The sequence below is a fragment of the Homalodisca vitripennis genome, chromosome 4 (genome assembly GCF_021130785.1).
Source record: "Homalodisca vitripennis isolate AUS2020 chromosome 4, UT_GWSS_2.1, whole genome shotgun sequence".
In the NCBI taxonomy this organism is placed as follows: domain Eukaryota; kingdom Metazoa; phylum Arthropoda; class Insecta; order Hemiptera; family Cicadellidae; genus Homalodisca; species Homalodisca vitripennis.
In genome coordinates, this window is record NC_060210.1 from 169403181 (window position 1) to 169416620 (window position 13440).

At 33.4% G+C, this 13440-nt stretch overlaps 1 protein-coding gene across 11 annotated transcripts in view; it reads left to right on the forward strand.

Annotated features, from left to right (window-relative positions):
• The window catches only part of LOC124360589 (protein unc-80 homolog), a 221024-nt gene that overhangs the window by 52051 nt on the left and 155533 nt on the right, over positions 1 to 13440 (forward strand). For all 11 annotated transcript variants that reach the window (XM_046814324.1, XM_046814330.1, XM_046814326.1 and 8 more), the window contains 3 exons: positions 558 to 712; positions 5185 to 5358; positions 8131 to 8303. In XM_046814324.1, coding sequence (XP_046670280.1) covers positions 558 to 712; positions 5185 to 5358; positions 8131 to 8303 — 502 coding nt within the window. The remainder of the gene's footprint in view (positions 1 to 557; positions 713 to 5184; positions 5359 to 8130; positions 8304 to 13440) is intronic.

Below are 13440 nucleotides of genomic sequence, written 5' to 3' on the forward strand. Positions count from 1 at the left end.
TTGATAACCCAGGTTTCTATTTGGGTTATTTTGTGTTTATACTTTAGTTTTACACTTAATATTTTTCTTTGTGTATTTTTAGGACTCGGAAGTAGCAATGGTTAAATCAATAGATTGTTAGCTGACCTAACAATGATCAGTTAGCTACATAAGCAATGATCAACAGTTATTGACTTAAGACAATAAATTTTTAATGGTATACATTTTATTATTGTTAATTCTAATTACAGTATAGTATACTTTATTTACTTAGACTGTAAGACTGTTCTTTTTATCAAAATACTTCAACCATTATCTTAATTTATTCATATTTAAATAACAATCTCTCTGATATTGTTTAACCTTAATGTTTCCACATTTTCAACTTATTTTACTATTGGTGTGTTGTTTTCGTATTGAGTATTTGATAGTGATTTTTAGCCTAAGGTAAAAGTGTCATATTAAATACATAATCTGATTTTGGAAACATAATAACTTTGTATTATTAATAAATAACTTAAATTTGAATAATTTTTTTAAAAGGAAGTCATTCTAAATTTTTTGAGCTTTGATTCTAGGCTCAAACGTCTACTAGCATCAAACAAGTGCAAGTCCCTGTACCAAGAATTGGAAAGATACCAACAGTAACATACGAACACCTTGTAGCACCAAGTCCCCCAGCGATGTCAGTTCCAACTATTGTACGGCAGAAAACTTCAATTCAGTCTTTTGGGTAAGTTCTTAAATATTATATATGAGGGCTATCCAGAAAGTCGATTATGTTTCACTCTGTAGCCGCTAGGGGCAGGACTATCGCGGCCATTTTGATGTCAGGGCTTATCTCCATTCAGTGCCTATGCAGCCATGCTAGTGAGAAGTTTCTGTCGCTCCTTGTTGTTTTACAATACCAATTTAAAATGTGTGACACAATTGAAAACCCCACAAGTTGTGAAGTGCTGTCGATAATACGGTTTTTGTTGGCTAAGCACAATAAACCAATTGAGATTTATCGCCAACTATGTGAAGTTTATGGGAACAACGTGATTACTGAAGATGAAGTGCTTCAGTGGTGCATTACGTTTAACCCTGCAAATGGCTATCATAATTTCCAAAATGGAAAGCACTTTTTGTGATTTTGTAAGTTTTTTAATATAATAACTGCTTATATTTTGAAAGATAAAGACATTTTAAAAATATCAGTGTTTTTAGAAATAAATGTAGTTTACAACAAAATAATTAAATATTTAATCATTTGATCTCTACTTTTAAAAATACATGGATTAAAATATAAATGTGATAGAGAATAAATTAATCTTCATTGTATAGCACCCTCACAGCCAATGTGAAATTTATTTCAATAAAGTTTGTTTATATATCTAAATATATCTAACTCATAAATTATAAAAAAATATTTCAGTAAAAGAAGTTTGTAGGTACCTTTTAAGCATAACATAACAACTACAAAATCTGCATCATTCTCATACTGCACTATTTTGTATGTTATTATAACAGTTTAGCTTATATTGGTTGAACTTTTTTAACAAAAATTTAAATATGTGTAGGATAAAAAAATTATATTTATAGAAGTTCATGTTATATAACATTTTTGTATATAGCAACAGTTTTTTTTTATTTTTACAAACATAAAAAATGTGAAATAAAGGCCTAATCATTTTTAGGTAACAATTTTGTTTTCATCACAAAATTATTTATAGGCCAATAGAAAGTACATTTATATGTTTAGTAAAATGTACAACAATGTATTGTTATCTCTATCATTTCAGTAGTATCAAGCACAATTATTAATTTACTAAGCAATGGTTCATCCAAATCTAGTAAACTAACATTGTCTTTCGATTCACTGCCCAGTACATTCCTGTTGCCACTACTATTCAAATTAACAGTCACTGTGAAATGTATGACAAATTATTTACTCAGCAATAAAAATATTGAACATAAGTGAACAACCTGTAGTTCCGATAGTCTAATTTAATATTTAATTTCAATAAAGATTGAATCACAAAAAGTGCTTATCTCAGTGGAACAAGTACTTTTCTCATTATATATATAAATAAATAATGAGGTCCGACAATAAAGTAATGAGACTGATTTTCTTTGCAAGATGTGGCAACCCTGCAGGCTTGCATAGGTACAATACCTTGATCTATAAGCTGCTTCTAGTCCAGGCGGCACATCGATGCAACTGCTCAGTTTTAAGTTAAATAAATAAATAAATAAATAAGGTCTTTATTTAGCAAGCGTCCATCAGTACAAAAACTGTTTTTCATGAAAACTCTTGTCAGACATATAGAATACATGAAGAACAATAACGTAAACCATAAAATACACGTAAAACACTAAACTATAAAAACTAAACTAACCTTATGCATATGCATGGGTCAGGCAAACACCACCTTCACACTCCCCTTAAATTTCTTACAGCTATAACTTTTTAAAGTGGGTGGCAAAGCATTGTATTTCTTTGGTCCAAAGTAACTAAAACCCTTTTTCCCCGTTTCTAGCTTTGTCTTTGGTAGGTGCAATAGGCTGTTCTGACTGGTACTACGCACATTAATTTCTTGCCTGAATACCAGCTTATTCCTGAGGTATTCAGGTTTTCCCGTCTGAAGAATTTTGTGGACCAGATTGACGGTTTGCAAGTCGGAGATATCCATGATAGACAACACCTTAGCATTTAATCTGTACTCGCTGATGTGGTCGAATTTTTTCAGATTGTAAACGAATCTCAGTGCTCTGTTCTGCAGACGAGTAAGTATCATCAAGTTTTCCTGAGTCAGACAACAAGCAAAAGCTGGAAGAGCATAATGTATAGCAGGAAATATTGTTGACCGAACAATTTCCAGCTTGGAAGATTCTGGCAAAATTGTGCTTAATCTGTAAAGGGCCTTTAATCTCATTGTCACTGTTTTACATATAGCTTTGACATGATTGGAAAAATCGAGTTGGGGGTCAATAGTAACACCAAGAATCTTTAGACTATTACTTGCCATCAAAAGCTTACCGTCCACAAATATACACCGTTCAGCGCAGCTATTCACAGACTGACTACTCGAAGATAACCGGTCTACAAGCATCACAGAACATTTATTAGAATTCAATAGCAAACCATGATCGTCTGACCATTTCTTTACACATCAGTATTGACATGACGGACAGCCTCAGCCGTTTCAGAGGGTTTAAAAGAAATCAATAGCTGTGAATCATCCGCGTAGGAATGCAAAGAACAGTGACTTAAGTGATCTTTCAAATCTGCTGTGTATATAAGAAAGAGAATCGGTCCTAAGCAACTGCCTTGAGGAACACCGACGAACCTAGGAAGTGCTGTCGACAACTTCCAGTTTACCTTTGTACATTGCGTACGCCCAGACAAATAAGATGGAAACCATCTAACTGAGATATCATCAAACTGGTAAAATCTTAGCTTTGCTAGCAACAAATCAAAATTCACCGAGTCAAAGGCTTGGGAGAAGTCAAGGGAAGTAATCACACTCTCTAGGCCCTTATCTTTAGCTGAAATAATTTCATCAATGACATTGAGAAGTGCTGAGCAAGTGCTAAAACCCTGCCTAAATCCTGACTGTGTTTCAGGAAGTAATCCTTCAGATTCTAAATATAAGACTAGTTGTTCTGCCACAACTTTTTCCAGTATTTTGGAGATGACAGGAAGGATTGAGATAGGTCGAAAGTCTGAAACTAAGGTAGGATTGAGATTCTTTGGCAGAGGAACCACCACGCTCTGCTTCCAACTAGAAGGGAAGTTGCCAGTTTTCAATGATACATTGACCAGGTGAGAAACTGCTCCAATGCAAAAGGGACTCAGGCCTCTAACCATTTTTATGGATATTCCATCCACACCGAATGCAGTACTTGTGATACTGTTCATCAACTCCTTTACCTTACTTTCGGATACAGGAGAAAAAGTGAAAGTAGAATCTATCCCTGCACATTTGTTACTGTTAAAGAATTTCAGTTTTTCTGTGCTCACTGTCCCATTACAACCCATAGTTGAAAAGTAATGATTTAAATCTTCTAGTTCAACAGAATGATCCTTTTCTTCAACTGACCTCATCAAACCACCATCTCTTAAAGTAGCCCAGAAAGTTTTAGAGTTTTTTGTTGTGCTCTAATAAGTTAACATATGTTTGTGTCTCTCGTCACAGAAATGGAACCGCATAATATTGCAACAGTATGCCATTTCTTTTTGCGTTACATTGGGTGAAAACACAACGAAAAGTTATGGTAAGCTTCAGAAGGCTTTTACAGAGGAGTTTATGTCAAGAGCTCAAGTTTTTCGTTGGCATAAAATGTTTAGTATGGCAGAACTAATTTTGAAGATGAAGACCACAGTGGACGACTATCTTTATAACCTCAAAACAAATTTCAGTACTACCACAGCCACCTTATTCACTAGATATCGCTCCGTGCGACTTCTATTTCAAGAGTCAAAACAGCGGTGAAGGGACACCATTTTCAAACAACACAAGATGTCCAAAAAGCTGTGACGAGAGTCTTGGAGGATATTACAGAAGATGAGTTCCAGAAATGTTACCATAAATGGCAGAAGTGCTGGAAAAAGTGTATGCAATCAGGAGGAAACTGCTTTGAAGGAGACAATACTGAACTTGACTATAAACGATAAGCCAAATTTTTGTTCACATATATACCTATTTATACAACATATATACTGACTAGTTTTGGGAATGAGACCATGATCTCAGGAGTAGTAATAAACTCAAAAATATAATAACACATGTAAACAAATATACATACGAGTATGTTGAATTAAACTATGGGCTTCAGTTGGTAGAATTTTATGTTTAATTTACTTTTAAGCTACATGTTTTTTATAATGTAGGGTTTTTATTATTAATTTCCTTAATGTTTGGTAAATTTTTAAGGATCTTTCTTATAGTTGATTAAAATTTGTAATTCTTGTTTTACATTTAAAACAAAAGGTGAAAAAAATTCTATATTTAATGTATTTAATGATTTGTAAGCGAATTTTAATGTACATCCTCATTAGTTATATTGATTGCATTTTTCTTATTATTGTTATTATATACAAATCACATTACATTAAAGTGAATTTTGATTGCATATTCTAACTTTTTGGTGTGATTTTATCCAGAGAATAAGATTAATAATATTAATTGAATAATATTAATCCAGAGTTTCATCTCATAGAATGGCCTCAAACAGAGAGCAATCAGGAGGACAGAAGGGAGCTGACAGTGTGGACAGCTCCGCTGCAGATGTCCCAGCTGCTACGTTCCTGGACGTTGCAGTGTTGCGTTGTTTATTTGTCTCACAGTGGCCAGAAGAAGGTGTTTTTTGGGCATTACAGTTCTTATATCACAGGTATATTACGAGCCTAGTATAAAATTCTGGATGTTAAGTATTTTTATAAGAAATATAAAATACTTAATGTATTTCATTATTTAAATATCAATTGAACTACAAGATTATTGTGTAACAACCACCTGTTCCTCCTTATAAGCTGAAAGTTATTAGTGTGAAAGCTCTTTAGAAAAGGTTTCATAATTTTATATATGTGAATTTTTCATTTTAACATGTGCAAAATTATCCGGATTTAAATAGTGTTTCCAAAAATAGGCTTCCAATAAAATAAAGCAGAGTAAATATCACACTTCAGTACTGCAATAATGCATTCCTGCACGACTTACAGCTTAAAAAGTAATTGGGGATTTTCCTAATGATTTTATACTAAAATAGGGAAAAATTGTTAAATATTTTACATTCATTTGATATTTGATAACAATATTGTTCTGGAACTTGAATGGGTGTTACGTCCTATAGCTCTTCAAGGCCTCCAAGTACTTGTATTGGTGCACTGTAATGCACATGGGATCTATGGATTCATAGTTACGCATCAAAAACTTAAAGAAATTTATATTTACTTTTCAAGGGCATTGTTATCGCTCTAATCCTAGTAGAAAACATATTATTCACAGGGCAGCTTAATATCTTAAAATCCAAACATAAATCATACCACTATCAAGATTTACTCACAACGTATGATAACGCAATTATGATTGGCTGAAGGTCAACAATCAGTGATCTTGGACCAATGGCTTCTTTGTCACAGTCTGACAAATATTTTGTAACCTGTGCTCTCTTAATTTTTAAGTTATTCCAACACTGTCTTCATAAAATAACAAACTTTACTATTCCATGAAGTTTGATAGGCACTTGGGACAGAATTTAGGGATAAATGTGAACAGAGGCAGACAATTGTGTCAATTAATTTTACACATCCAAAACCAGTGTTTTAGTTGTTGAGACACTGGACCACTCTGTTGTAGTGATATATACGGATAATGTAACAAAAGCTTCTTTTTGGCTGACTGAGTATAACTAAACGCAAAGACTGATTTTACTTTATATTAGTTCTATTGTTTTTTCTTCATAAACTTATTAGAACTACTGCAAAAATAATAAACATTTTGTAACTTTGTGATTACTTGAAAACAATTATTTCAAGGGACCCTCAAAACTTTACCCTCAACCCTCAACTTGTGCCATCAGTTACCCCATTATTTGCAATTGTCTTCAGCTTAAGGATTTCTCCACACTAACCTAAAATAGTTCAATTTTTACTGAAGTAGTCAGATCAATTCAAGATATTATCATGGAATGTTGGAGAGAAATTATAACCTTATATAAACTGTTTCACTCTATGACTTCAAGGTCCCTAAACACTGTTTTTAAAAATTAATCTAAAAATAGATTGGGAGATTTGAATAGCTTTGAATATTTATCAGTTACCTCAGGAGTATTTAGAGTCATAGAAAAAGAATATGTGAATATAGTGACCTGTTTTAACAAAAAAATTGTGTGCGAACTCGCGGGTAACTGCCGGTTATTTATATGTCTAATGGTTGGTTTTAAGTGTGTCAATCCAAGAAACATGATGATCTGAGAAACTATTTATTGTTTAGTATTTTAACCAATTTGTATGCCCTCCCATTTCAACCCCTATCATAACTAACGCTATTAACAAATAATTTCTTAGGGGAAATTCCTGTATTGATTTGATGTAAAACTAAAATGTGTACATATATAATTGAAATTGGCTTATAGACTTTTTGTTGGTTAGTAAGGTATATTGCACAGTTTAACCCTTCCCACGCGGCAAACGGATATATCCGTTATGCCTGATTTTGACCAAAACGCGGTAAACGGATATATCCTTCAAAGTCTATTTTGTGTTATTTAATAAATTGTAGTTGCCGTGGAATCTGCTAGAGTTTAAGGGAGTGTTGAATACTTGTTCCGAAAAGCAGATGTTACAGTTTGAACCTCATTGGCACGTCACAGTGGTGGGAGGGCGTGGCTTTGTCCCTCGTGGCATGATTTAGCCTCAGTCTGCGGCGAACCATTACGCGGTAAACGGATATATCCCGGCACAGCATATTTTAGTGTTTCACGCTGTTTTGCCATATTTCCTTATTTACTGTTCGTGTTCCTGTTGTATTTAGCATTATTTATTTAGCATTAGTTTTTTGTAAAAAATATTAATTTTACTTTATTGATTTATTGAAAATATTTTTAGAAATTCAAGTAAAAAGGTTGTTTTTTCAATTTTTTGTAAAATTTGTTAAAAAATATAGGGGTCTGATTATTTTGTGATACTGTATTATTTTTTATTCCTAATAGCCACCACTAACTAAAAAAAATTAGAGTTGGTAAAATGTAAAAAAAATTATAAAGTTAATTACGCGTTATGAGTCAAAATTGAAAGATAAATTCCGTGTGGGAAGGGTTAATTCATTTAATCCAAAAACTGATATTTTAAATGCCATAGCATTTCTTCCTGATCCCTTACATTTAGAATATCCTGTTGCGTATAATTTTTGGTTCAAGAATGTGTCAAGTTTGATATTGCTCTATTTTTACATTGGTGATTTTACTGTTTTATGCAATTATTTTATACTGTTTTACTGATAGAATTGTAATTATCTTCCCAATAATTTGAAGTTTTCAATATTGCTTTTAATAATCTTAATAATCTGCAGTAATGACAATCAGTTGTATATTAGTAAAGTCATCAGTCATTTAGTTGTCAAGATTTCCGCCTCCATATTGACCAGGATGTATGTGTATGTGCAGACTGCAAGATCTGAGTGAAGGATCTATCAGTCAGCAGCAATCTCGTCGCCGTAGCAACTCACTCCCTATACCCAAGATTGAAGTCTCTCTTTATCAAAGCCCTGAAACAAAAAAGAAAGAAAACAAAGATTTTATAGAAGTACCAGAAATCAAGGATATGAATATTCTTGCAGGTATAACACTTTCATGATTTAATTGTAGCATATGATTGTATATATTTGTGTATTTGACTAACCCTTTGCATGCCAGCCCATTTTCCAAAAGTACTACCCAGAAACGCCAAGGGCATTTTCAGCAGTTTTGCAAGCTTTCACTAAATGTATCATAACTTTTTTATTTTTTAACAGATATTGATGATTTGTTTACCATTATTTTGCTTATGAAATGCCCTTGTTCTGTTGGTAAATTTTAGTTGCATAAATGTAATTTAAACTTATAAAAAAGTTAAAAGTTAAGAAAAAAAAAATTTTAAATTTCCAAAAAACATTTTTTTAGCACAAATAAGTGGTTTAAAAAAAAATTTATGCTGATTTCCTGTTATATCCTAGTAAAGTATATCTAACCCTTAACTTAATTACAAAATTTCAAAAGCCTACCTTATATAGAAGTCCAGTTATGATTTTTTTCACTAAATGTGCCACGGGCACAGTTTTTGTAATTTGCATGGACGTTGTATGTAATGTTACATTATATTCACAAATCAATATTTGACACTATACAAATCAGTACTTTGGGATTATACCAACCACACCAGTATGAAGAACACAAAAATATAAATTTATAGATATATTATAAACAAACATTGTAGAACGAAAAAATAACTTTTTAATTACAAAATTACAAACTTACAAAGATTATCAATTGTTAATGAGGTCAGATTCGCTTAAACTTTTTTCAATGAACTTAGAACGTTATAAAACAATGTATTTGAGTAACAGAACTAACATTCCATCAATCAACAAGCATTTCCAAGTATTGTGATCGGTATTGTGGTGGCTGTTATCTTATCTTTCTCGAGAATCCCGATTACGGCAGGCCGCGCGGCATCACATGATTATTTAAGTTTTTTGCACGGTACATAATTTGCCTTTCCATTACAATTCAATTTATATTTCTGATCAGCCCCTCTAGAATTATATTTACTGATAGATACTATCTCGAGGGATGTTTTTCTTTCGTTGACATCATCGCGAGCTTTGGAAGCACCTTCGGCCGGAGGCACTCGCATTTTGGGTGGCGGAGTTTGATCAAGAATAATAACAAGTTTTGTTTTTTTTTTCAATAAAGAGTTTAGTTTTAGTTTGGTAATGTTTGTTTTTGTTGAATTTTTGTGTTTGGAGAAATGTAGGGGTAAAATACGAAAGTACAACAAAGCGAACGGGCGGCGAGTCTCTGCAATCACGTTATCTACTACACCGCTCGACTTTGACCTCTGTCTGAGGATGGGGAGGGGTTTGCGATAAGACAATTGCTGTTTTATACTGACGAAATATTGTTATACGCTAATCTAGTAATCAGTAGAAGCTAAATGTCAACTGTCTGAGGATGGGGAGGGGTTTGCGATAAGACAATTCCTGTTTTATATCGACGAAATATTGTTCTACGCTAATCTATTAATCAGTTGAAGCTAAATGTCAAATAACGATTCATGTCTGGGTGTGGTCTGTATAATCCCAAAGTACCAATGAATCTAATAAAAGGGGCATAGTAAAAATGCCCTAACAACAAAAGTAATGAGAGAATTACAAACGTAAACAACGCATAGCAACACGAACGTAACCTCAATCTCGACCAAACAATTCAACAGCTGCGAAGCTCAAATACGACCAAACAAACAGTCCATAAAGGAATTAAATACTTTGTGGTTGCAAAGCAACTAATCGACTATCGATTAGTCAAAATTTCGCGGCAATAAGATGAACTATAAGAAAATTACAGGCGAAAAACGTGACGTACCTATATTACGGCCGTTGGCGATTTTCAGTTGAGTAGCCGACGGCCGTAATACCGGCACGTTGGCATGCAAAGGGCTAAGCATTGGTCTATGATATTTTTTTATTCAGGATATTGCCTATGTGTCTGTAAAGTTTATAAAACTGTTTAATTCTGTGTAAGTATACCTATTTGTATATTTATTCATTTTTTCATAGCAGATTTTAACTTTATGTTAGGAAAAAACAAATATGACAATTTACCTATAATAATTAAAAATGAATTTATTTATTTTCACAGAAAAACACCTTTTTTACAGTGAAATATACTAGAAATTGATATTTCCTAGTATACCTTTGTAGGGTACAAAACTGCACTTTTTGATTAGTAGTACAAGAATGCCCCTGCTTCTGAAATTGGTATTGATGTCACCATCTTTTTACTGCCTTGAGATAGTGACCTCTAATTTTCACTGTTAATTCTTTTTCGTAAAGACCTTGAAAACAATGTGTAGCTTGACAGGGAGACAGGGAGTTAATGTTAAACATTTTTAAATTGGGTCCAACATTTGCAGTTTTGTTCCTTATAAAAAATGTATACTGAGTGGTTTTTCTAGGTGCTGTTGTTAAAAAGTTAATATGGGTTGGACCACATATTGTTTATTCACCCTGTATAAATTATAACTATATCAGTATTATTTGGCATTTTATTGAACTTTAAAAACATGTTTTGTGTTTTTGTTAATTTATAAAACTGTTCTTTGTTTTTTTAGGTACATTTATAAAAATCTTTTGCAAAAACACTTTAATATGAAAATTTAGTATATGCATGTATGTATCTACATGATTGTGAAATATAATGCAGGATTTTAAACACTATAGCTTCCATATTTCTTAACTTATTAACACTTATTATAAACTTCATACAGATATAGTACTTACAAACAGCTTCCTTAACAAAGACACAAAATGATACATCTTTTAAATGTTTGAAGCAATTTTAAGTAACTTGTACTCTTGAGAAAACGTCAGCAGGCCATATCATTCAAGGTCTGGAAAAATATCCTTCTTGTCTGTCTGTCCATTTGATATCTTTAACCCAGGAATTGGCAAATCGTATTGATCCTGCAGAGTTTTGCATATTACAATTTGGGTTTTATTGTGGTATAAATGGTTTTATTAACTCTTAAAAGCTTTTGTTTTCATCATGATTCAGTAATAAATGTCTTGTGAATCAAGTGGTTTTTTTTTAATAATAAAGACAGAAAATGCAAAACAGAAGTTTAAATCTGGTACATTATATAATAAAATCACTGATCGCATCAACTTCCACCCAAGTCAACCACCATTAATTTAAGGTGGGCTCTCCCCACAGACTAATGGATCTTATAAGTGTACACCAGACTGCAAAAGTCCCTAACGTCAGACAACGAAATCAAACCCGTGACATAAAGTCTAACTTCCGCATCCAAGAGTAATGCCTTAGACATCACAGCCATCCTGACTTGATGTCTTGAATGTGCTGATAGCTTACTTAGGACACCCACTGTTACCGTTCGTGTGAACTAGATTCCATGCCAGTTCTAGGGTTAAGAACAAACTTGAAGGAAACAGGATTTTTCCGGACATTTGCCATTGTTCAGTGAAACAAGAAATCAGTAACACTACGTTTCAAGATCTGCAATCTGATCTCTTCTTCAGGTATATAACATATATAATTGTACATAATTACAAACTAGGTTAAAATAAACAAATCATACCAAAGCGTTGTGGCACGCCTAAGTCAGGAATCACAACCACCATGTTGTTTGTCAACTTCACTAACTCTAAAAACATGCACTTAATAAAAAACTATACACAACACTAATCATTAAAACTGAACTGTAGAATACAGGTCACAATACGTCTGCATTCGTCTACTAACCACCTATGACTGACCAGAGGACACAAGCCAATGGCAATCGTCACGGCAGACAAAAACAAGATGGCGGAAATAAAAAGGAAAGGGGACAGGAATGGGCCCTCTTGTTATTATTGGTTCATGCGAGATGAACTTCTTAAAACCATATTGTGACTCCGCATTGGTTTATTATAAATATCTGATCCGTTTGATACTTTTGGTTTTCTTTTTAGTTAATTTTTTAGAATTGGCAACCAAAGCGACCTAATCTCGACTGATGGTTGACTGATTGGTTGGTCTGCCAATTTAATGTATGTTGCCTCAATTAATTTCCTTTTGAAGAATTGTGATTCCTTTTTCAAGAACTGGTACCTTGTGAAGAACTGATTTCTTGTTTCACTGAACGATGGCAAATGTCTGGAAAAATCCTGTTTCTTTCACAATCCTTCCATCATCAAAAATAACCTTCAAACAAGGAAAGAACAAAGTGGTCTATAGACTTGAAATTCTGTATGAAGCTTCATTTCTGTATAAGCAACATCGAGTTGGATCATATGACATTTTAACATTTGGCATAGTAACACATTAATTGAGCTGTAAACTTGAAATTTTGCACCTTCAGCGAAGCATGTTACACAACACTGATGTGGTGTAATCCACCCTTGTTTACTTTTAGATATCTCTTAAGTTTTCAAGATCTTGAGGAGGGTTCACTTCTGGCTGGGTATAGCAAAATTGATGTGTCACTTAAAACTGGGCAACCCTGTGGATGTTCAAGAGTGGCACATAACTTACCACCAATATTGATATATTGGAGTGCAATGTAGATAGATAGGTCTTGTCTACTGTGAAGGATGGCTGTTGGAGTGTGTGGGGCTCCCTAGGTGTTAATGGCAGTTGCTGGTCTAGACTAAAGAGCATGCTACCACTGCCTTGCTTTAACTGGAGAGGTTGGTACAGAGGTGGCCTTTGCTTCTTCAAAGGTGGATGACTGAGATATATAATGCCCGCACCCCTTCCTCTTGGATCTTGACAGGAGGCGACCCGTACCCCTACCCTTACCCAGTCGTGAATATCATGTCACTTCTAAAACAAGCGTCTTTTTAGGAATAAGTGTGAAGAAAGGCTTCACAATTTCTTGTTTTAAGAGAAGAAAAAAAATGTTTTCAAGATAGCAGAAAAGGGATAATTATCTCTCAGACCACAGTTGTTAGGTATCATAGAACTAAATGGATAAGTGTATTAGAGTTCCTAAGTAAGCCTATGTTTGTTCTAAAAGATTTTTTTATCTTGTGAGGTTTCAAGATAACGATTGTGCAAAGTTTTGAGATGTGTTCTATAATGTTGTAGAAAAAGGGATGAATGCGATATTTTTCGCACTTACTAATTCAAAGTAAATTTCGAACATATATAGTACTTACAGTGGAGTCCCACTAATCCGAACGTCGGTTAATCCGAACAGGTCCAGGATGAATTATT